Here is a 21,710-nt window from a genome sequence, read left to right as displayed (position 1 = left end):
GGTGGGGGGGTGTGGGGGGAGAGGAGGGGAGAGGAGGGGTGGGGGGGTGTGGGGGGAGAGGAGGGGTGGGGGGGGTGGGGGGGTGTGGGGGGAGAGGAGGGGTGGGGGGGTGTGGGGGGAGAGGAGGGGTGTGGGGGGAGAGGGGGGGTGTGGGGGGAGAGGAGGGGTGGGGGGGTGTGGGGGGAGAGGAGGGGAGAGGAGGGGTGGGGGGGGTGGGGGGGTGTGGGGGAGAGGAGGGGTGGGGGGGTGTGGGGGGAGAGGAGGGGTGGGGGGGGGTGGGGGGGTGTGGGGGGAGAGGAGGGGTGGGGGGGTGTGGGGGGAGAGGAGGGGTGTGGGGGGAGAGGAGGGGTGGGGGGGGTGTGGGGGGAGAGGAGGGGTGGGGGGGGTGTGGGGGGAGAGGAGGTGTGGGGGGAGAGGAGGGGTGGGGGAGAGGAGGGGTGGGGGGAGAGGAGGGGTGGGGGAGAGGAGGGGTGGGGGGGTGTGGGGGGAGAGGAGGGGTGGGGGAGAGGAGGGGTGGGGGGGTGTGGGGGGAGAGGAGGGGTGGGGGAGAGGAGGGGTGGGGGGGTGTGGGGGGAGAGGAGGGGTGGGGGAGAGGAGGGGTGGGGGGGTGTGGGGGGAGAGGTGGGGTGGGGGAGAGGAGGGGTGGGGGAGAGGAGGGGTGGGGGGGTGTGGGGGGAGAGGAGGGGTGGGGGAGAGGAGGGGTGGGGGGGTGTGGGGGGAGAGGAGGGGTGGGGGAGAGGAGGGGTGGGGGGGTGTGGGGGGAGAGGAGGGGTGGGGGAGAGGAGGGGTGGGGGGGTGTGGGGGGAGAGGAGGGGTGGGGGAGAGGAGGGGTGGGGGGGTGTGGGGGGAGAGGAGGTGTGGGGGAGAGGAGGGGGGGAGAGGAGCGGTGGGGGGGTGTGGGGGGAGAGGAGGGGTGGGGGGGTGTGGGAGAGAGGAGGGGTGGGGTGTGTGGGGGAGAGGAGGGGTGGGGGGAGTGGGGGAGGGGTGGGGGAGTGGGGGGAGGGCGAGTGGGGGAGAGGAGGGGTGGGGGAGTGGGGGGAGGGGGAGGGGGGGAGGGGAGAGGGGCGTGGGGTGAGGGGGGTGGGGGGTGGAGGGGGAGAGGAGGGGTGGGGGTTGGGGGGAGGAGGGGTGGAGAGGAGGGGTGGGGGTAGAGGAGGGGAGTGGAGGGAGGGGGAGAGGAGGGGGGTGGAGGGAGGGGGAGAAGAGGGGGAGGGGGGTGGGGGGGAGAAGAGGGGGGAGTGGGGGGAGTGGGGGGAGAGGGGGGTGGGGGGGAGTGGGGGGAGGACAGGGGGGTGGGGGGGAGAAGAGGGGGGAGTGGGGGGAGAGGGGGGTGGGGGGGAGAAGAGGGGGGAGTGGGGGGAGAAGGGGGTGGGGGGGAGAGGAGAGAGGTGGGGGTGAGGGGAGTGGGGGGATGGGGAGAGAGGGGTGGGGGGTAGTGGGGGGAGGAGGAGAGGAGGGGTTGGGGGGAGGGAGAGGATGGGTGGGGGGAGTTGGGGGGAGGGGGAGAGGAGGGGTGTGGGGGAGGGGGGAGAGGAGGGGTGGGGGAGAAGAGTTGGGGGAGGGGATAGTGGGGAGGGGGAGGATGTAGGGAATATGGGGTGGCATGGGGAAGAGGTTTGGATTATGGGAAGGTGTAGGGAGTATTGGAGGAGGATGGAAGTTGAGTGAAGTACTTTTTGAAGTGTTGTCATTGTTGTAACATAGGAAACACAGCAACCAATTTGTGCGCAGCAAGCTCCCAAAACAGCAGTATTATTGTGACCAGTGGTTCAAGAAGGCAGCTCACCACCACCTTCTCAGGGGCAACTAGGGATGGGCAATAAATGCTGGCCCAGCCAGGGAAGCCCACATCCCATGAATGAATTAAAAAAAAAATCTCTTAGTTATTTTGGTTGAGGGCTAAATATTGACCAGGTCCCAGGGGAGAGCTCCCAGCTCTTCAAAATAGTGGTCATGGGACTTTTTATTTTCAACTGAGTGGCCGTATGGAACCTTGGTTTAATGATATCTTCAACAGTGCAGTGCTCCCTTGGTACTGTACTGTAGTGTTAGCCTGGATAATGCACTTTTCTTTAAAGTAACATATAAGGGCTTGTTCTTGATGAACTTTCATCCCTCTTCATCAGGTCTAGAATTTTTGTTTAATTTAGCCCAAGGTTGTGAGCATCACTGGCAAGATCCCACAAAACAACTATACCCTTTCTTTCCTTTTGTCATCTTTCTACCCACCTTGGTGAGCTTCCTGTCGACCTACTTCCTCAAACAAATATTTGGTGATGTCTCCTATGTCCTGTTCACTGTTAGGTTCCTCCCTCAGTGGTGATTGGATGCAGTGTTCACTGGAACAGGGTTGCCAGGAGTGTTGGCCCTGCTTTCCTATGTGGCTGGTGTGCTGATAGGTCACATAAAGAGAAACCTGTTGGATCATATAAGTCTCTGTGTTCACCTGTGGGGGAAGAGACAGATAGAAATCTGATTCTGGGCCCCGTGTTTTAGTAAGAACTTCAAGGCCTCAGAAGGTGCAGAGGATATTTACTAGAATGGAATTTACCAGTTACATGGAGAGATTAGAGAAGCTGGGATTGCTCTCCTTCAAACAGACATGGTTAAAGGGTGATATAATAGGTGTTGAAAATTCTGGGAGATTTTGCTACAGTAAATAAGGAAAAACTGTTTCCACTGGCAGGAGGGTCGGTAACCAGCGGGACACAGATTGAAGGTAATTGGCAAAAAAGCCAAGAGCCAAGAACCAATCTCTGTCGGTTAGTCTACAATAGAGCCAGACATGAGGTGAGGAAGAACCCAGTGGCGGAGAGTTTTGTGAACCATAGGCTAAAAGTTGCCTGTTCATCTCAAACACACTCCACTCACCACAGTCAGGTCTCAGATGACTCATGTACTGCATCCTAAAACGTTATTTTCTGAAAGAAATTTTAGAGGCTGCTGATAGTTTACATTAGTGGGAGGTTCCCTGTTTGTATTCAGGGCATAGTCTCCACTGTGGGCGAGCTTTTCATAGCCTCATTACATCCTGCTGTATGCACACACGCACACACTCTTCACATTGGAGATCCCGTTACTGAGCTACTGTTCAGGATATCCGGCATTCCAGCACTGCATGTTAAATGAGCCAGGGTAGCTTTAGCACCTGCCAGCTATGACCTGAACTACTTTTCGATCAGTTGATAAATTCAGTCACTGTATGGAGGGAGCCAGGCTGTACTTGTCTTCAGGTGTCCCTGGGCTAGGGTGAGAACAGGGTTAATGCTCCTGGTCACTATCCAGTGAATCTGCCGCCTTTGTGATGAGTGTCTGAATATCGTAGACTTAAGTGACCGCCTTCAGTGCAGTCCTACCTTATGTCCAGGCGAGGTGGAACTTGACTGGGATATCTAATGCAATCTCTTCCCCCACCCCTGATGTTAGGAACAAGAGAAGGCCATTCAGTCGTCTTATTAGGCTGTGGTTGATCTGCACCTCCCCCTCATGTTCCCCACCCTTCAGTGCACTTACAAAATTTTATCCCAGTCCTGAAAGTTTCAATTGATCCCCATCATCCACAGGCTGCCATCTAATAAATTGCCACTCCGGTACCACTTAGGTGCATTTATACAGCACTTTAAATGTTTAAAAAGCATCTTGTGGCACTTCCAGGGAGCACAATTAGACAAAAGCTGGGTGTCATGCTAAAGGAGAGATCATTACATGCCCAAAAGCATTGGTGGATTTTAGAGGCAGTGAAGCTAGTGAGGTTTAGGAGCAAGGTACTTAGAGGCGGCTGGTATCCTTAGCAGTTCAGGGCTGATGCTGTCTGGAAAAGAGGGAAGATTATTTGTTTGCCTGATTTATTGTGGATTCTGAATTCAGGGTCTTCCTCAGTTCAGTACTTTCCTAGGTCAGGATTAATGCCCAGCTAGGATGGGTTACAGAGTTAGGAATATAGGCAGGCGGGAGTGCTGCGTCAGGGTAATGCTGCTGGCAGTCAAGCAAATGGTTCTGTGTACTCTGTGGTTCAAAGGTTCGACATTCCCTGCAATGTCTGGTGGATTGTATTGTGATGTTGCTTTGTTAGCAGTTGGACAAAGATAGTGTGTTCTAAAGTGAAGGAATGACTTGCATTAATATAGTGCCTTTTACGACCTCAGGGCGTCCCAAAGCTCTTCATAGCCAATTAAGCACCTTTGAAGTATAATATTTGTAGAAAATGCAGCAGCAAATTTGTGCACAGCAAGCTCCCACAAACAGCATTGAAGATAAACTGGGTTAAGTGTTAGGTGTAGGATAAGTATTGGCCAGGACAGTGGGAAGAATATCCCCGCTTTTTTTACACCATTTGAATGGAAAGATGGGGCCTTGGTTCAACATCTCATTTGATGGATGGTGATTCTTACTGTGCGGCACTCCCTCAGCGCTGCACTGGGAGTGTCAATCAGGATTTTGTGCACAAGTCTCTGGGGCAAGGCTTGAGCCTATCTGACTTGAAAGTGTGTATGTTAACCACTGAGACATCCCTGACACTTGGAAATGAAGAGGCTGTCAGCACATCAGATAACAAGTAAAGCCTGATGGCCTCGTGTATGTTTCGTGTGTGTATAAAAATGACATCTTTGCAGATGAAATTCAGTGCAGCAAAGTGTGAGGTAAAACATTTTGGGAGGAAGAATGAGGAATGACAATACAAACTAATTAATACAATTTTAAAGAGGCTGTGAGAGCAGAGAGACCTGGTGCTTTTGTGCACACATTGAAGGTGGCAGGACAGGTTCATAAAGGCAATGGAATCCTGATCTTTTAATGGAAGTATAAAAATATAAAAGGCAGGAAGCGTTGCCAAATCCATATGAAACACTAATTCAGTTCCCGCAGGAGTATTGGGTCCAATTCTGGCCATGACAGTTCAGGAAGGATGTGAAGGCTTCTAAGAGCATACCAAAGGGATTCACTAGAATGATTCCAGGGATGAGAGAGTGCAATTACGTGGAAAGACTGGAGAAGCTGGGATTGTTTTCAAGCAAATAATGCTAAGGAATTTAGATTGTTTAAAACCATGAAAGGGTTTCAATGGCATGAAGTGAAACTGTTTCCAACACCTGATGAGTTGATGACCCGAGGGCACAGTTTTAAGGTGATTGGCAAAAGAACCAGAGGCAACATGACGGAACATGGGAAAAAGATTTTTACATAACAAGTGGTTAGGATTTGGAATGTGCTACCTGAAAGGGCAAACAGGAGAAACAGATTCAGGTTTAGCCTAATAGTGCAAGTTGAATAACAGTTGAAGGAGAAATAAAATTGCAGGAATATAGGGAAGGAGTGGGATTAACTGAATTGCTCTTTGAAAGAGACAGCTAGATGGGCTGAATGGCCACTCCTGTGTTACACTATTCTATGGTACAGATTTTGCAGTATTAATGATGGCAAATTGTCAATGTTCCTCGATCATTACTCACCTGAAACTGACTGCAATTTTGGGAGTCCTTACATGCATAAACACAAAAACCCAGAATTTGCCATCAGTGAATCTACACTTCCTGATATGGTTTGCTGTTGAAGCCCACACAGTTTGCAAACAATTAAAAATCACTGAACTGACAAGAACATCTCCTTTTGTGCTCTTCGCCTCTCTGTAAACACACTTGAAAACATTCCTCATATTGCATGAAGTGTAACTGGGTTTTTAGTGGTTTGCTGACTTCATAATTACTGCCGAGAAACCTCTCTGGCCCTGAAAATCTATGGAATGTCAAATTTCTCCATTATTATTCCACATTTTCAAAATTTGTAAAAAGTTTGTGATATTTCAGCTTCTACCCTAACCCCATGAAAATGTCCCAATCATTTATTTCACTGTCAGTAAAATTTAATTAACTTATTGCATTGGATAATTGCTACTTTTAACAACCAGGTTTTTGTCTATGTGAATACTTCAATGTGATTGGCTGCTTACCCTACTTGATGACATCACTTGCTGGCGATCCCCTTGGTTTGACAGCAGATTTGAACCAACCTGGGGAAAGGGGAAATCCTTATCACAAAGATCACTAGATCTTTCTTCAAAGTCAGCAGTGAATGCTGTCATTTCACTGCAAACAGAAATTTGGGCCCATGTTTCTAATATTTATTTGGCTCATATAACTAACGGAGAGATTGGTTGTTTGTGTCGGGATGCACAGTGCATGATGTTCTGCTTTCTTTTGAAGGTGCTTATTTGTGCAAGTGTAGCCATTCTTCTTTGTCTTAGCTTCATGTTGGCAGCCTTCTTAGCTGCAGTGGGCATGGCAGCTGAAGTTGACTAACAGGTAGTGATTAGGATCTGCTGCTTGTTTGGTTGTTCGCTCTGTAGCCAAACAAACCTGAGACCAGAAAATTCTTCCAGTTGTTAGGAAATAGAGACAGTTTAAGTTATATTGGTATTTGTGGATGTTAGGAAAGGTCAAATTGAGTTTTAGTTTCACTTTAAAAAGGTGCCTGCATTTCTAATGAGGTTTTTTATGACTGTTGCCCCTAAGTTAAGCAAAACAGAGTAGAAAAATTGGGCTGTTGCCTAGCAACAGGGGCCCAGATAGGCAGGTCCCTCCCACAGACACACACACACAAAAGCTAGAAACAGTTTATTTTGGAAGCTGTTGGAGTTCAGCTGGTTTTGAAGATAGCTGCCTGGAAAGCAAACTGGAAGGGACAGATAGACAGACCCAAGCTAAAGAAAAACCCCAAAAATCCAGGGGAGTGAAACAGGGGAGAGCCCCAAGAAGGCTGGAAAATATGCTGTTAAGTGAAGTTAAGAGTGAGGGGCAGAGGGAGAGGCTCCAAGCTTCAGATTTAAAGAGCCAAAAGCTGCAGAAAGCAGATTTAAAGTGAGAACAGCTTGCAAGAGGCAAGAAGATCTAAAAAGACAACTGAAGGTCTGCAACTCTTGCTACGGGCATGTGATGCAGTGATGCAATGCTGACAGCTGAGTTGGTGATGGAGAGTGCATGGAAGACAGCTTGAATACGTGTGGTGACCCAAAAAAGAGGAACACTGGAAGGAGAGTTCGAAACCCTGGAAGTGAACTCTTGCGGAAGGAGTCTGAGAGAAAGCGCCGGTTTGGGAGAAGGTTCCGAAGCAAGTTTTTGGAGAGTGGAGATTGGAAACCCTCGGGAAGGACGGAGTTCAGTGAGGCTGTTTGGCTAACTGCATGACAGGCATCTGGGGGAGTTGAGAAGAGATGCATAGCATGTGGTTGAGGTGGCATCTGTCAGTTGGTTTTAGAGCATGGTGTATCTGACCACAGGTGCCTATTGGTACATGAACTGTGTGCTTACAGTGAACATCAGAGTATAAAATAGCTTTTGTAACTTGTGTTATCCTTACAAATCTGTATATATCTGTAAAGCTATAGTTGTGGGTGAAGGAGCAATGTAATATAGTTAATCTTTTATTGCTTAACAAATATTTTATTCTTTAGTTAAAAGCTCATCAGCTAACCTCTGTGACTGTTCAGTGGCCACACTCTCCTCGTATCTAAACAGAGATCCTAACTTTTATTTATATCAAGCTGGGTTCCACCCTGGGATCTGGCTTGTCCAGAGGTAACCTCAGCTGGGATCATAACACAGTGGGTTTTAAACTTGCGTGTCCTCGCTAGCTAACTGTGCCCTCTGGCTAGCTAATCCTGTAACATAACTGCTACACTAGAATCAATAATATATTTCAGGCAAGTTACTGTCTGAATTGTCAAAAGATGCTGAACCACATTGAAGTAATTAGCTTGGTGGGGTTGGGGTGTTGTAGAGATAGGTGGAGGTACAGGGAGGGGTAGGTGGGGATAGGGTTTGAAAGTAAGGATGAGAATTTTGAAATTAAGGCACTGATGACCTGTGATCCACTGTAGGTCCATGACCTCATGGTGATGAACGAACAAGACTTGGTGTGAGGGAGCATACGGGCAGGAGCAGCAACAGAAAGGGCTCAGTGAACTGAACCAAGCTGGGGCAGCCGGACTGCCACAATTTTCCCGTTGCTGTTTGTGGAACCTTGTGAACTAATTGACTGCCATGTTTCTTACATTACAAATAGTGTTCACACTTTTTGAAGTGTAATCTGAATTTGTAAAACGCTTTGGGATGTCCTGAGGTTGTGAAAGGTGCTATAAAAATACAAGCCATTCTTTATTTCTTTAAATAAATGCTTATTGAACGTCACGTTGGTTTGATTTTTTTGTATTGATGATCTGCCAGTTTTACTATTCTGTGTCCATGAAACTTCTACGATGTTTGTTCCTGTAAAACTAAATGTCTATCTCTGTCTCCCCAAAAGGTACCTTGATAATTCGACAGCCCCATCACCCCTGGAGATCGTGTTTCAGCCAGCGCAGCCTCAATGCAGAGCCCGGCAATGCAGCCGCCACCCCCCCGTTCATCACCAGGAGTCGGCAGCGCCGCCGGAGCCCCCATGAGCGGGGGTGCCCACAACATCTTCCGCCGGAACGCTCCCTACAGGCGGCCCAATACCCCCCTGTCAGGGGCCCCTGTCATGCTGCCCCCGCCACCGGTCACTGACCCATTTGGACTTGGCCGGGCGGCTCAGACTGACGGTTCACCATCACTCCAAAACGCTGTCAACGGTGGACCACCATTCCCCAGCCAGCAAGATGGGAGTCAGGTCCCTTGGCCCACAGATGCTTTAGGAGGTGCCCAGGTTCCATTTTCTGGAGTGCCTGCTGCCCTGGGGGAACGCTGTGAACCCTACGGTGCACCAGCCCCACTTCCCCCAACGCCACGGTTTGGCGAAGTTGGTCAGTTTTCCCCTGCGGCCCCTCTTCAAGGTGCTGAAGCCGGACAGGGCCTGCCCCCAGAGCCCTCGTATTTTCACACAGGACTAGGCTCAGAGAGCAACGAGATGGGGCAAGCACGCCCGCAGGCCAGGCACCCCCATGGGCAAGAGGGCGGCCAAGAGCCCCATTCCTTTCCTCCTGCAGCACCCACTTTCCTGCCGCAGTTCCAGCCGAACTCCTCTGCCTCTGCACAATGGGTGGCGAGTCACGGCAGTCGGCCGCCGTCCGTCCAGAACTACTTTCAGCCCAGTGACCCCCAGATTCAAGGTTTTGGGGGTTATTGTGCGCCTCAGCCAGTGCTTCAGCCTGTCCCACCTCACCAAAACCAGGCAGCAGGCAGCCACTACCAGCAACACCACTCCCCACCGCAGGAGTCCCTCACGCAGTTTGCCGGAGCTGAGCGCCAAGAAGCTGGCCGACTGCCTCCATTCCACCAACCACCCCTGCGCCAACACAACTTCCCTGACCCTGGCTTTGCCCGGCCAGAGGACTGGCCACCCGGCCCCTCTCGTGACCCATGCCTGCAGCAGTCTGTACCCCTCCCTGGGCACCAGGCTGACTGCCCTACCTCACACTTGGGTCCACCAGTTGACTCTGACCCAGGAACGGTCTCCATGTTTTTCAAAGGGGGCGAAGTGGAGAATGAAGAGACCCTGGTGCCTGAGCAGCAGATTGGGATCTGTACCACCATTGGGGATGCCTTTCAGCCCAGCACTGGGCCGTTCTTCAGCACACCACGGCTGCCTGACCTGTGCACTGGTGGCATGGAGCCCCGGGGCTTAGGTCCTCGTCCGCCTGCTCCCTGCAGTGGGACAGATTCCGCTGTTCCCCAGGGTGGGGGTTTGGCATTGGAGGATGATGAAAATTCTGAATTTGTCCAGAACCAAGAGGTCCTGCCTAGTGAACCTGACAGAATTCCTGCAGGATTCCAGCCTGTGCCAGGATTGGTGAACCAAGGGCTGCATGCCACCAGAAACATGGGTGGAGCAGGAGGAGGACCACCACCAAACCTTGAGACCCCCGACTCTGCGCACCACCCTCTGCGATCCGACAGCATCTCCTCGAATCACAGCAGTGCTAGCCACAGCAGCGGCTCCAGTTTGAGGAGATCCCAAGCCCAGACAAACACGTTCATCCAGCAAGAAAGCGGGAAGCCTCCCACCGACAACCCGTCCCGTTTCTTCGAGCAGATTGACTCCTCCCCCCTAGGCCGAGACCCTTTGCACCCTGGCAGGGAGGTGGAGAGTGCAGGGCGGGCCTTGTACTACAGCCAGCTGTCTCAGCCCCCTGCCCTCAGCTCCCCAAAGCCGATGGCCACCTTCCAACCCAGTGCCAACAGCTCATTCGAGCCGGTCAGGTCACATGGTCAGCTGCCAGTCAAAGCTGTTGAAGTGGACCAGGCGAAGATGGTTATGGAGCTGAGCCAGTCAACAGTGAGTACTGTGGGGCAGCGGCATGGGGCTGGCCCATCGGACATTTCCCCAGGCAACCTAGAACAGCCGCCTGACAACCTGGAAAACATCCGTGTCCCTCAGCCTCGCTCGAACCTTTACACAGGCGTAGGGACCCCCGAGAGCATGATACGGCCTGCATCAGAAGAGCCCCACAAGCGACCGTCCTCAAGGGTGGCTGGTGTCTGGGTGAAATCGGACAGTCCTGCTGCCACCCTATGGGCACAGAGTGAGATGCCGAGCTTCAGTGCTGGCATCATGCTGGCTCCAGCTGCTCCAGCAGTGCCTGCAGCAAACAAAGATCCTGTAGCGGAGGTGGTCCAACCACCTGAAGATGGCAGCAAGGGTCCAAACTACCCTGCACCTCCAGGAAACATGGAAAACCCTCCTCAGGGGACAGAGGACACAGTCCCGAAAATCCAGGCAGTTCCCAGCTATGCCACGCTACTGGTCCCAACTCCAGCCTCACCGACCCCACCTGTGCTACTTGCACGACCTCTTCAGACTTCCCCCCACCTGCCCAGTCCTGACCGGCCTCTCAGAGATCGAGGCGATGGTCAAAGCGTCACCTTCACGGGCCCGGCCCATCAGAATCCTGACCTTGTCACCACAGCCCAGGGACCGGTGCACGTTCAGACTCCGCTCAACCTGGCCACAGATGGTCGCATCAACCCAAAGCTGGCCAGTGAAGGACTGACAGTGGATCCTGCTGCCCCTTCGAGCCCCCCGTCGAGCCGAGCTCCTGGTGCAACTGTAACTCCCCCAACTTCCAATCTTCAGCCACCCAGCGATGGCAGCAAGGACGAAGCAAGGAATCAAGTGTTTGATCAGCCCGACTCATCAACCAACTGTGAGCTGCTTGATTTCACTCTGCACCGCGCTGCACCTAATCAGCCCTTCACTGGAACTAATCCAGCTGCATCCCTGCCGCTCGGTGGTACCACGCAGCACCCTGCTCCCAGCCACACTTACAACACGGGCCTCTACACTAACGACAAACCAGGTTTCTACCTGCAGGTCACCACAGACATCCAGCAGCATCAGCCAAGTGCTGCAGTGACCGGACAGCAGGCAGCGCCACCTCCACCAACCGCTCACGATCAGTCCCAACGCCAAGTCGGGTCTGTGCCAGTCAGTGGGCCGTACCTGCTGGCAGGTTATGGGTACCCAGGGCCTGGTCCCTCCCAGCCTCTGGCACAGCAGCAGCTGGCAGCTGAAGCTCCAGTGACAGCAGCGGGCACCCCTCAGCCCCTCCCTCACCAAGAGGTGATGCCACAGCACCCATACCCCCCGGCACAGCCGCATGCAGGTTATGGCTACACCTACCCATACGTGTGCCAGGATTACAGTGCGGACCCTCAGCAGCCTTATGCCGTTCCTTTCTCATCGTACCCATCCCTGGACCCTAGACTCGGCCAGCAAATGCCCTACCCATTGATGGACTCCAGAGGCAACCACTCGTACTACCAGGTAATTCTGCCACCTTTCTCTCTCTGTTGTGGCTGTCGCTTCATTTTGCGGCTCAGTACTTAAGGTTGGGGGTGTGTATCAGATGGTGTTTTTTGTGTTATAAAGCACCTTGAATAAATAAGATAACCCAAATTTATTTCACAGGAGCATTGTCAAACGCAAATTGACCTGAGCCACCTGAGATATTAAGACAGGCGACCAAAAGCTTGTTCAAATATGTAGATTTTAAGGAGCATGTTTGAGGAGAGAGTTAGGGAGGCAGAGAGACTTGGGGAGGGAATTCCAAAGTTTGGGACCGAGTGGTGAGCGATTTAAAATTGGGGATCTGCAAGAGGCCAGAATTGGATGAGCGCAGAGATCTGGGAGGGTAATAGGGCTGGAGGAGATTACAGAAATAGGGAGGGGCCGAGGCCACGGGAGGATTTGAAAATGTGCATGATTTTCAAAAACTGTTTGCTTTCTCCAGAATTCACTTCCAAGGTGTGTTCCTGTTGAGGTACAGATCATTGCCTAATTGAATGACCGATAGCACAGTCCTGGGAGGCTGAATGGGCTCCTCCCCTGCCTTTGTTTTATTCACAAAATGAAAAATTGCTGGTTTTACTATTGACCAGAAACCGAACTGGACTAGTCTTATAAACACGGGCTACAAGAGACAGGTCAGAAACTAGGAAACCTGTGGCGAGTAACTCACCTCCTGACTCCCCAAAGCCTGCCCACCATCTACAAGGCACAAGTCAGGAGTGTGATGGAATATTCCCCACTTGCCTGGATGAGTGCAGCTCCAGCAACACTCAAGAAACTCAACACCATCCAGGACAAAACAGCCCACTTGATTGGCACCACATCCACAAACATTCACTCCCTCCACCACCGACGCACAGTAGCAGCAGTGTGTACTATCTACAAGATGCACTGCAGGAATTCACCAAGGCTCCTTAGACAGCACCTTCCAAACCCACAACCACTACCATGTAGAAGCACAAGGGCAGCAGATAGATGAGAACACCACCACCTGGAAATTCCCCTCCAAGCCGCTCACCATCCTGACTTGGAAATATATCGCTGTTCCTTCAGTGTCACTGGATCAAAATCCTGGAACTCCCTCCCTAACAGCACAGTGGGTGTATTCACTGTAGGCATTCTCGAGGGCAGCTAGGGATGGGCAAGAAACACTGGCCTAGCCAGTGATGCCCACATTCAGTAAAATGAATTTTAAAAAAATCTTGGGTCAGTGAGTATTTGTGGAGCAATTGCAGTAGTTCATGTTTAGAGTGTGGACCCTGAACAGCTGTTGCGTTTTCATTTCAGATTTTTCAGCACCTAAATTTTTTTTTGGATTTGACATGAGTCCTGCAGTTTATATGTGGAAGTGTTTGGGACATTGTAAAGGGAGCTTTACTCTGTATCCAACCCTGTGCTGTACCTCTCCTGGGAGTGTTTGGTGGGACAGTGTAGAGGGAGCTTTACCCTGTATCTAACCCCATGCTGTACCTGTCCTGGGAGTGTTTGGGGGCAGTGATTTTTATCCCTTGCTATGAGTGCTTGATTTTTGCGCTGAGTGGCACAATTTGCTGTAGCTTTCACTCAGCACAGATTCCTGAACAAAAAATCCCTCGCATTGAAAAATTAATGATTGAGAATTGATCTACAGGAGAAAGTGGCTGGGAAAGACTGGCTGGCCTATCAAGCCCAGCTTGACACTAAATCACCACAATCACTGATCCACACGTTATCTTGGGAGAGTAATTGTCATTCAGCCCATCTGGTCCCTGCTGGTGTTTCTGCTCCACACAAGTTCTGCTCCCAACCCCTCTTCATCTCACCCTTTTAGGATATCTTTTTATTCCTTTCTCCCTCATGCGTTTATCCACCTCCCCTTTAAATGTATACTATTCGCTTCAACCACTCCCTATGGTTGTGAGTACCAAATTCACACCACTCCTATGGTGAAGAAGATTCTCCTGAATTCCCTATTGGATATGTTAGGAACTGTCTTATATTGATGGCACCCTAGCTTTTGTCTCTGCCACAAGTGAAAACATCTTCTATACATTTATCCTATTGAACCCCTTTTTAATTTGAAAGACTTCCATGAGGACAGCCTCCTTTCTAAGGGAAGGAGTTACTGTTGGGTAGAACCCCTCAGTTCTAGTAAATCTTGGTATCACCCTGTTAGGTCCCTAAGTCAGTATGGTAGTCACACAAAACTGGGAAACTCTGCTTAATTCCAGCTGATTAACATCTTAGCCCATACACCCGGAAATCCCATCATCTCTCATTGAGCCTGTACTCACTGTTTGTGCAGAGAGCTGTGCTCCTGAAGGCATCTAACCTCACCCTTTGCTTAATGTCAGTTGGAGCCCTCCTATTTAACCATCTGTTCCAGATAACTGATCTGACCCAAGCTTCCAACCATTTAATTTTGAAACCTTCAGTTTATGTCCCCTGTAAGCTTAGGTTTCTCTCGCCCTTGTGATGTATTTTGAAATCTCTAGGCTGGCTATCTTTCTGACTCCCCTTTCTCAGCATCTTCACCAGAGACTGAATCCTTCACCAGGAGTAATAAGTGGGTACAGAGCTCTCTGCAGCTGTCCTCAAAGGTTTAGATATAGTGCTCTTCTGATATGTTGGGTAAGATTCTCTGAGAGCTGGGCTGGGTTAAGATATTTGTGTAGGTGAGTTGTACAGACCAAGATTGGCCCCAGGTTCAATCCCTGATTTGTGCCGAGTCAGCTCAGGCATGGCAGAGGTCAGTGTGTCTGAAATTGGCTTCAGTGCTTTGGTTGTGTGGTATTAATAACTCACTAATTCCTGCTACTGATCCCTGGTCCATGACCCCATAGTGGCCTCAACTGATCCATGTAGGGCACCTGATGCACCAGAAATCGTCACTTTCAGGAGGGGACAAGAAGAAAGTTGGCCGAGGGGGAATCCTTTGCAGATTATAAGCGTTCTTTGAATCAGATTAAGATTCAATTAGGTAACCAAGAGAGCTTCCATTTATATAATGACGTTTCTGACCTCAGGACATGCCAAAGCGCATTATAGCCAGTGTAGTACTTCTTGAAGTGTAGTCACTGCTGTACCATAAGAAACACAAAAGCCAATTTGGATACAGCAAGATCACACAAACAGCAATGTGATAATAACCAGATAATTTGTTTTCATGATGATGGTTGAAGAATGAATAACAGCAGGACACACGACCAGTTGAAGCTGGTAATTTTACGTTGCTGTAGATCCGGTTGTTAACTAATGCTCATTTCTTCAGGATGACCAGTACCGGCGTTATGCCCAATATGGCAGGTATGACGTGAATTATAAGGAGCCTGAGAGAGAGAAGATCAGTCGACCCAGCTCAAGAGCGAGTCAGTCCTCCAACAGGCCATCTTCCAGGTATGGTATTCTAGAAGGGGGAAGGTTTTAGTCCTGATTTTTGCATTTGAGCAGATGTTCCAGTTGGAAATGGAGTCAAAAATGCGTTAAAACTTGAATTTATTTCTGTCTTGCCCTGCCCCCAGCAACTAGTGCTCTTTCCTCCTCACCCTTTCTGGGGTATAGGTTCTACAGTGGCAGATCTCCTGCTGTCCCTCATTCTGATGTGAGCCTTGGCAGCCAGGCTGTTGAACCATTGAGGGCGTTGTAATCTAGCGTGCTGTAGACCTCACCTGATGCCCACACACATTGCTTCCTGGACAGCACCTCCCAAACCTGCGACCTCTACCTCTGGAAGGGCAAGGGCGGTAGATGCATGGGAACACCACCATCTGCAAGTTCCCCTCCAAGCCACACACCATCCTGACTTGGAACTATATTGCCATTCCTGTCACTGGGTCAAACTCCTAGACCTTCATCCCCAGCAACACTGTGGGTGTACCTACACCACATAGACTTCAGTGGTTCAGGAAGGGGGAGCAGCACCACCACCTCAAGGGCAATTAGGGATGGGCAATAAATGTTGGCATTGTCGGCAGTACTCACTTCTCAAGAATGAAGTTTTATAAACAGTATTTTTCACCATGAATCCTGAAGAATGCTCAGGATCCTGGGCACTTACCATTACTGATCTCTCCACCCTCCCTTTGCTGAGGTTGGGGTTTAGTTTGGTGGGCAGGTGCCCTCCCACTAACATTGCTGCCTGTCATTTGAGTGAATGCAGCACAGGCCCAGGGTGGATGCTGCTGATCCACTTGCCTTTTGCTGCTTAGTGCAGCACGAGCTGATGTGTTCATTCGTAAACCTCCCATTAGTTTAATCTCGCCCTTTCCCAGCCACCGACTCTGGGTTGGTTCAAGGGGTTGAGGAGAAGTGTAAGTGTGTATTTCTGTGTTTTCTTGGTATTTGGGCTTAATTTTCCTTCAAGCCCTCTGATTGAAATCTCTGAGGAGATGGTGAGGGTGGGTCTGAGGAAATTCATCTGGGAAGATCCTTGTGCCCATTAATGGTGCAGCAGCTCAACTCTGCCTGTAAATTAAAATTTTCTTCCTGAACCTCCCCCTCCCTCTGAAGGCAGTAACTTCTGGTCAGACTGTAGTGCTAGTGCACCATCCACACCTCATCCGAATACTTGCTATCTGTATCCTGGCACACTATTCGACTGCCCAGGAGGTATGATGGTAGCATCCCAGACACACTCCCAGGATAGAGTGGCAAGCCTGGCTGGTTTGATTCTTTTCTCCCTGCCATTGACGAGAAGTGAACTTTGGCAATCTTGCCTGTCCTGGCTAAGCCCCTCTCTGTACATTACCCCTCCCCCAACTTCTCTCTCAATCCCTTAATCTCACACTCTAGCCTCTCACGGACATACTTACCCACATTCTCTCAGTTTCACTGTCTCCTCATTCAGCCTAATTAGTTTTATTAACCAAAATACTTTTGATCTTTTCTTTGAATGTGCCTCCACTGTATCTCTGGGCAGTCTGTTCCATTCATTCCACACTGTGTGTGAAGTAGATGTGTTTACACTGTTTGCCATTTCTCTTAACTCCACCATGAATGTACCTTTATATACCCCTCTTGTTTGTTAACCTGTGCAGTATTGTGCCAGTGGGTAGGTTGTCTTTGTACCCAATGCCAGTCAGACTGCAGGGATTCTTGTTTCCAGTCTTCAACATGAAGGTTGCTGTCAGTTCAAGATTTTCACTCCTACTTTGTTTGGTGATCTCCTCAGGCAGGGGTGTGCTGAAGATCCATATGGTGGAAGAGGCGGGCGAGAGGGCTATGCTAGTTACTATTCGGATTATTACAACGGCCAGTATCAGTACAGAGGTAAGAAAGAATCACTTTTCTGTTATCTGGAGAGCCGGTTCCCTTACACTCAGCGATGGTCAGTTAAGTGAAAATGGTGAGTAAATTAGTGGAGCGTTAACTCCCTGCAAAAGCTATTATTGGGATTCATATTCCACCAGAATTGGCTGCCCACCACTGTCCTTCATAGCTGAGGTTAGAGATTGAGCATTAGGAGGCTGCTCTACCATGATGATGTTTTCATCCAGTTTCCTCTGTTGTGGACCCATTGCTCCACAATTTTTAACATCTGTTCGAGGCACTAGACAGAACCTTGGTTTATTGTCCCTGTGAAGGACAGCACCTCAGGATTGTCAGTCTAGATTAGAGGCTCATGAAGAAATTAGGAATGAGGATTGGACTCACGAATCTGACTCAGGACAGAGTGATGGCATATTCCTCATTCAGGGTGAGATTGAAGAAGTGGTGAGCCTGTTGTGTGTAATGGCCTTTTCCTGTTTTGACTGTGACTAGAGTCATGATTGGCAGGAGCTATAGTGCACTGCAGTGATTATTTTACTGGACTAATGTGGGGAATGTGGGTTCTCATTCCACCATGGGTAGTTTGGGAATTTGAATTTGGGTTATAGAATTGTAGAATATTTATGGCTCAGAAAGGCCACTTGGCCCATCATGTTTACACTGGCTGACGAATGAGCCACGCAGCTAATCCCACTTTCCAGTATTTGGTCGGTAGCCCTGCAGGTTATGCAATTGAAGTTATAAATAAAAATCTGGGATCAATAAAAGTGAACTTGAAGCTGTCAGATTTCCCTAAAAGCCCAACTGGATCCCTAATGACCTTTAAGGAAGGAAAAGTACTGTCCTTATCTGGACTGAGCATATGTGTGACTCCAGACCCACACCAATGTTGTTGATTCTTACTACCCTCTGAAGTGGCCAAGTGAGGCACTCAGCCAAAGCAATAACAGCTGGACAAACAGATAGGAAACCAACTCTGCCAGATCCTGAGAAGGAATTTAAAAACTAGGTTAGACCATTTGAACCAGAGCACATTTGACAGCAACATTGATGGGGCCATTTTTAAGGTCTCCTTGCTCAGGTTGGTCTGCTCTGTGTGTGTCATCCTGAGTTGGTGAATTTCTTCCAAACCCCTGCTTGTATACCCAGAATGGCCATTAAGACAGTATGATGACTGGACACTGCATTGACTTTACCCCCTTAAACTTTATCAAGTTGTGACTGGAATTTTTTAAATAACAGGGCATGGGTTTTGTAACTAATATATTGATGGTTAATATTTAAGTTGTACTGCACCAGCAAGATAAGATACTGGATGTAAAACTTTGTGGAGGCTTTAGGATCATGAAATGTTGCAGCACAGAAACAGCGCATTTGGCTCATCAGTCGAATGTCAGTATTGTTTTTAACCCCATGCTTCTGCTCGTGCTTTGTGCCTTTTATTATCCAGTTCTGTCTAATCCCACTGTCGCTTCACACCTCTTCACCGTCATTATTTCTCCCAATCTAATCCCACTCTACTCTTCGCTACCCGTACCCTCTAATATTTGAAGCAGCTTAACCTTATTCCCTGCTTTCTCCCATTTGCCACCTAATCAGGCAGGGAGCCCCTTTGTAGGACTGTCCACCATATCCCAGGTATAGTCAGTAACCTACCTCTCTTTCAGTTGGTGACTACCCTGCCGTGTTGCCAGTTTCTGTACCGGACCAGCTGATCCCCCATGATGTTGCTCACTCGCAACTGAGTGTGATTGTGATGTACAGCTGCCATGCTGGAGCTATGTTTATCCTGATTTATGTTGCTTTCTCCCTCTTTCCTCCGCAAGCTGCTGTAACGTCCCTATAGTGTGGATGCATGAGTATTATTTCAAAGATCAGGAGAGTTCTCCCCATTGTCTTAGCCGATATTTAGCCCTTATCAAATATCACTCAAAAAAGACATCTGCTCATTGTTTGATTGCTGTTTGTGGGATTTTATGGGTGCAACTTGACTGCCATGTTTGTGTAATTACAACAGTGACAAAACTTCAAAAAAAAAATTCATTGGCTTTGAAGAGTTTTAGGATGTCCTGAGTTTGAGAGTGGCACCATAGAAATGCAAGTCTTTCTTTCTTCCTTTCCTTTCCCTTTTTATGCAACTTGCAGTGTTTCTCAGTGATTGCTATGTTGCATTTTATTGCTAGACTCAGCTCACTGGGATAGGTATGACCCAGCTGCCTATGATCCTCGATACAGAGACTACAGGGAGTATGACGTGCCCTACTGGTACTACGGACCTTACCAAGCGCGGGAGCTTTACCGGGAGTTCTACTCAGACAGGTGAATAACAGGCTCCTTGGGAGCAAGCACTGTTCTGCAGTTTGTCGTGTCCTAGTGGAGCAGAGGCTCTACATACCTCTTAAGATAAGTTATACTAGCCAAAGGGTTGGGTGGGTCGGGTGCCAGGGGCAGTGCTGGGGAAGTGCAAGAGAGCAATGATGAGCTTCAGCACATACTCTGTGGGTCTCGAAGGGAATGCATCCTAGATTGACCAGGATGATACTGGAGCCAAAAAGGGTAAATTCGGGATAGGTTGCATAAAGCAGGCTTTTTTATAAAAGATGAACGAGTAATCTAAACAAATTAATTACATGATTAAAACTATATGAATAGTGGAGCTGGCAGGGTAAAGAAGAACTATCTCCTCTAGGATGAGAGTCCAGAATGTCATAAACTGAGATTGATAGATTTTTGTGGGCCAAGGGTTACGGAACCAAGATGATCCAGTTCAGCAGTGATTGAATTGAATGATACAACAGGTTCAAGGGGTTGAATGACTGCCTTCTGTTCCTGTGTCATGGAGTGGGTGTGGGAGGAGAGCAGCACCTCCAAAATGAGAGGTTTAAAAATGAGAACTTCAATTCTGTTCATGCAGTTTAATGTGATAGGTGTCCCATACCATGTGGTGTTTGTGTCTCCATTTTGGTTCTGCTTTGTTTGATAGTTCATTTCTCTCTCGGCTGAGAGAGATGATACTGAGGCTGGGAACCCTTTGAGCATCTCTTGTCAGCCTCGAGCACTCCCGGACTAGCCTTGCTGGTGGTTATTGGACTGGTATGATGTAGATCACTGTTCAGCGCTCCTTCCAGATCTGAACAGCATTGCCCAGAGTGAGCTAAATGGGCTTCCAAGAATTGTCTTCAAGGGTGGGAAGGCAGTGGCAGTTCCCTCTTGGAGTGTGGGGAATGGTTGTGAAGTTTGGCTCCTCGCATCTGAGAGTGGCCTTGAGGGGGAGGATTGGGAGTAGGTTTCCACTTGAGGGAGGTGGGTTGAGGGTGGTGGGGGGTAGAAATTGAAGTGTTATTTATCTTTGGGTGGGGGGGTGGTTGCGGAGGCTGGCATGGGTGAAGAGAGTGATGTTTCAGCTGTAGTCTACCCTCCTCTCCAGTAGGTGCTGACTTGAGCTGGTGGCAGTTCCCTGTCTTGCCCAAGTTCTTGTCCTTCCATTGGACAGTGAATGTTATTAGGCTATTTGACTGTGAATGGCCTCACAGCTGAGTTCAGTTGTGTCCCCTGGAAATCCACACTTGTGCACTGTCAATGTCCATATTCCTAATCCAAGGCCAGTCACTGCACAGCCACTCAAACAGAGGAAAAGAACAGGCAGGAAGGAAACAGCTGATTCACCAGATCTAACCAGCACAGCTGGAGCATGATGACTAGGCACTCCCTCTCTTGGGGGAGAAAAGGTCAATAAAGAGGAGAATATCGGTAAAATCCCTTTCTGCCTCCCTCAGGTGATTGCAGCCAGTCTATCACATTGACCATGCATGTGTTAACTGTTAGACAACTTATCTTTTATATAATGTGACCTCCACCCCGGTTAGGGACCAGTCCAGCTTCGATCTACTAATAAAACAGAGACCAGGACTTGTGGCTGAATTTTTCCTGTCTGAGGGGCTTCAGGTGGGGGAGTGGTGGGGGGCCGGCGCTGGGATTTCCTTCAAGGCTTTATTAAAAAGCATTAATCCGATTGCCCTCTGTTTAAAAGGCGGAATGGGTTTGAAGACCTCTGGCAGCTTGACCCTCGATATGACATGAGCTTTGATGAAGGCAGCCGGCAGGACCCGTACACTGACGAGTTTGATGGGCGCAGCACACACAGTGAACAGTCTGTTCACAGTGCGTTGAGCTCACATAGCGTAAGGAGCAGACGGAGCAGCTTCGGATCCCGGTCTCAGCAGGTGAGGAGTGGCCAGGGTGGGTGGGGGGGGAGTCTCAGCAGGAGTGACTGGGGGATGGGGGCCTCAGCAGATGAGGAATGGTTGTGGTGGGGGGTTCTCAGCAGGTGAGGAGTGGCTGGAGTGTAGGGGGCTCTCATTACGATAGGGCAATTGCTGTGTACTCTGGTGCTTTGCCTTTAGGTTTTGAGATTAAAATGTCTTTTTTGATTCACAAAAACATTTGATTAATTTTTGCCCAGTGTAATGACAGATGACATGAGGGATCAAGTGAGGGTAAGAAAGAGACTTGGACAGCAGAGCAGTACATAAGGTAGAATATGAAAAGATCAGGAGAGAAGTCAAAAATTTAGGAAGGCACAGAGGAGCTCTGAAATTAAATTATCTAGGAACTTTAAACAAAATAGTAAAATAATTTACAAGCACATCAATTAAAAAGGATGACTATGGTGGGAATGGGATCATTAAGGGACAGACAGGATA

General features: G+C 49.4%; 1 protein-coding gene across 3 annotated transcripts in view; it reads left to right on the top strand.

Annotated features, from left to right (window-relative positions):
* Positions 1 to 21,710, top strand: part of sec16a (SEC16 homolog A, endoplasmic reticulum export factor) — a 68,422-nt gene that overhangs the window by 3,758 nt on the left and 42,954 nt on the right. For all 3 annotated transcript variants that reach the window (XM_041194234.1, XM_041194233.1, XM_041194235.1), the window contains exons 2-6: positions 8,299 to 11,736; positions 15,011 to 15,135; positions 16,910 to 17,007; positions 19,191 to 19,326; positions 21,038 to 21,230. In XM_041194234.1, the coding sequence (XP_041050168.1) occupies positions 8,362 to 11,736; positions 15,011 to 15,135; positions 16,910 to 17,007; positions 19,191 to 19,326; positions 21,038 to 21,230 (3,927 nt within the window). In that variant the 5' untranslated portion in view covers positions 8,299 to 8,361. The remainder of the gene's footprint in view (positions 1 to 8,298; positions 11,737 to 15,010; positions 15,136 to 16,909; positions 17,008 to 19,190; positions 19,327 to 21,037; positions 21,231 to 21,710) is intronic.

Source organism: Carcharodon carcharias, chromosome 8, assembly GCF_017639515.1.
Source record: "Carcharodon carcharias isolate sCarCar2 chromosome 8, sCarCar2.pri, whole genome shotgun sequence".
Lineage (NCBI taxonomy): Eukaryota > Metazoa > Chordata > Chondrichthyes > Lamniformes > Lamnidae > Carcharodon > Carcharodon carcharias.
The sequence above is the reverse complement of the archived record's forward strand: the minus strand, read 5'-3'. Positions and strand labels throughout refer to the sequence as shown.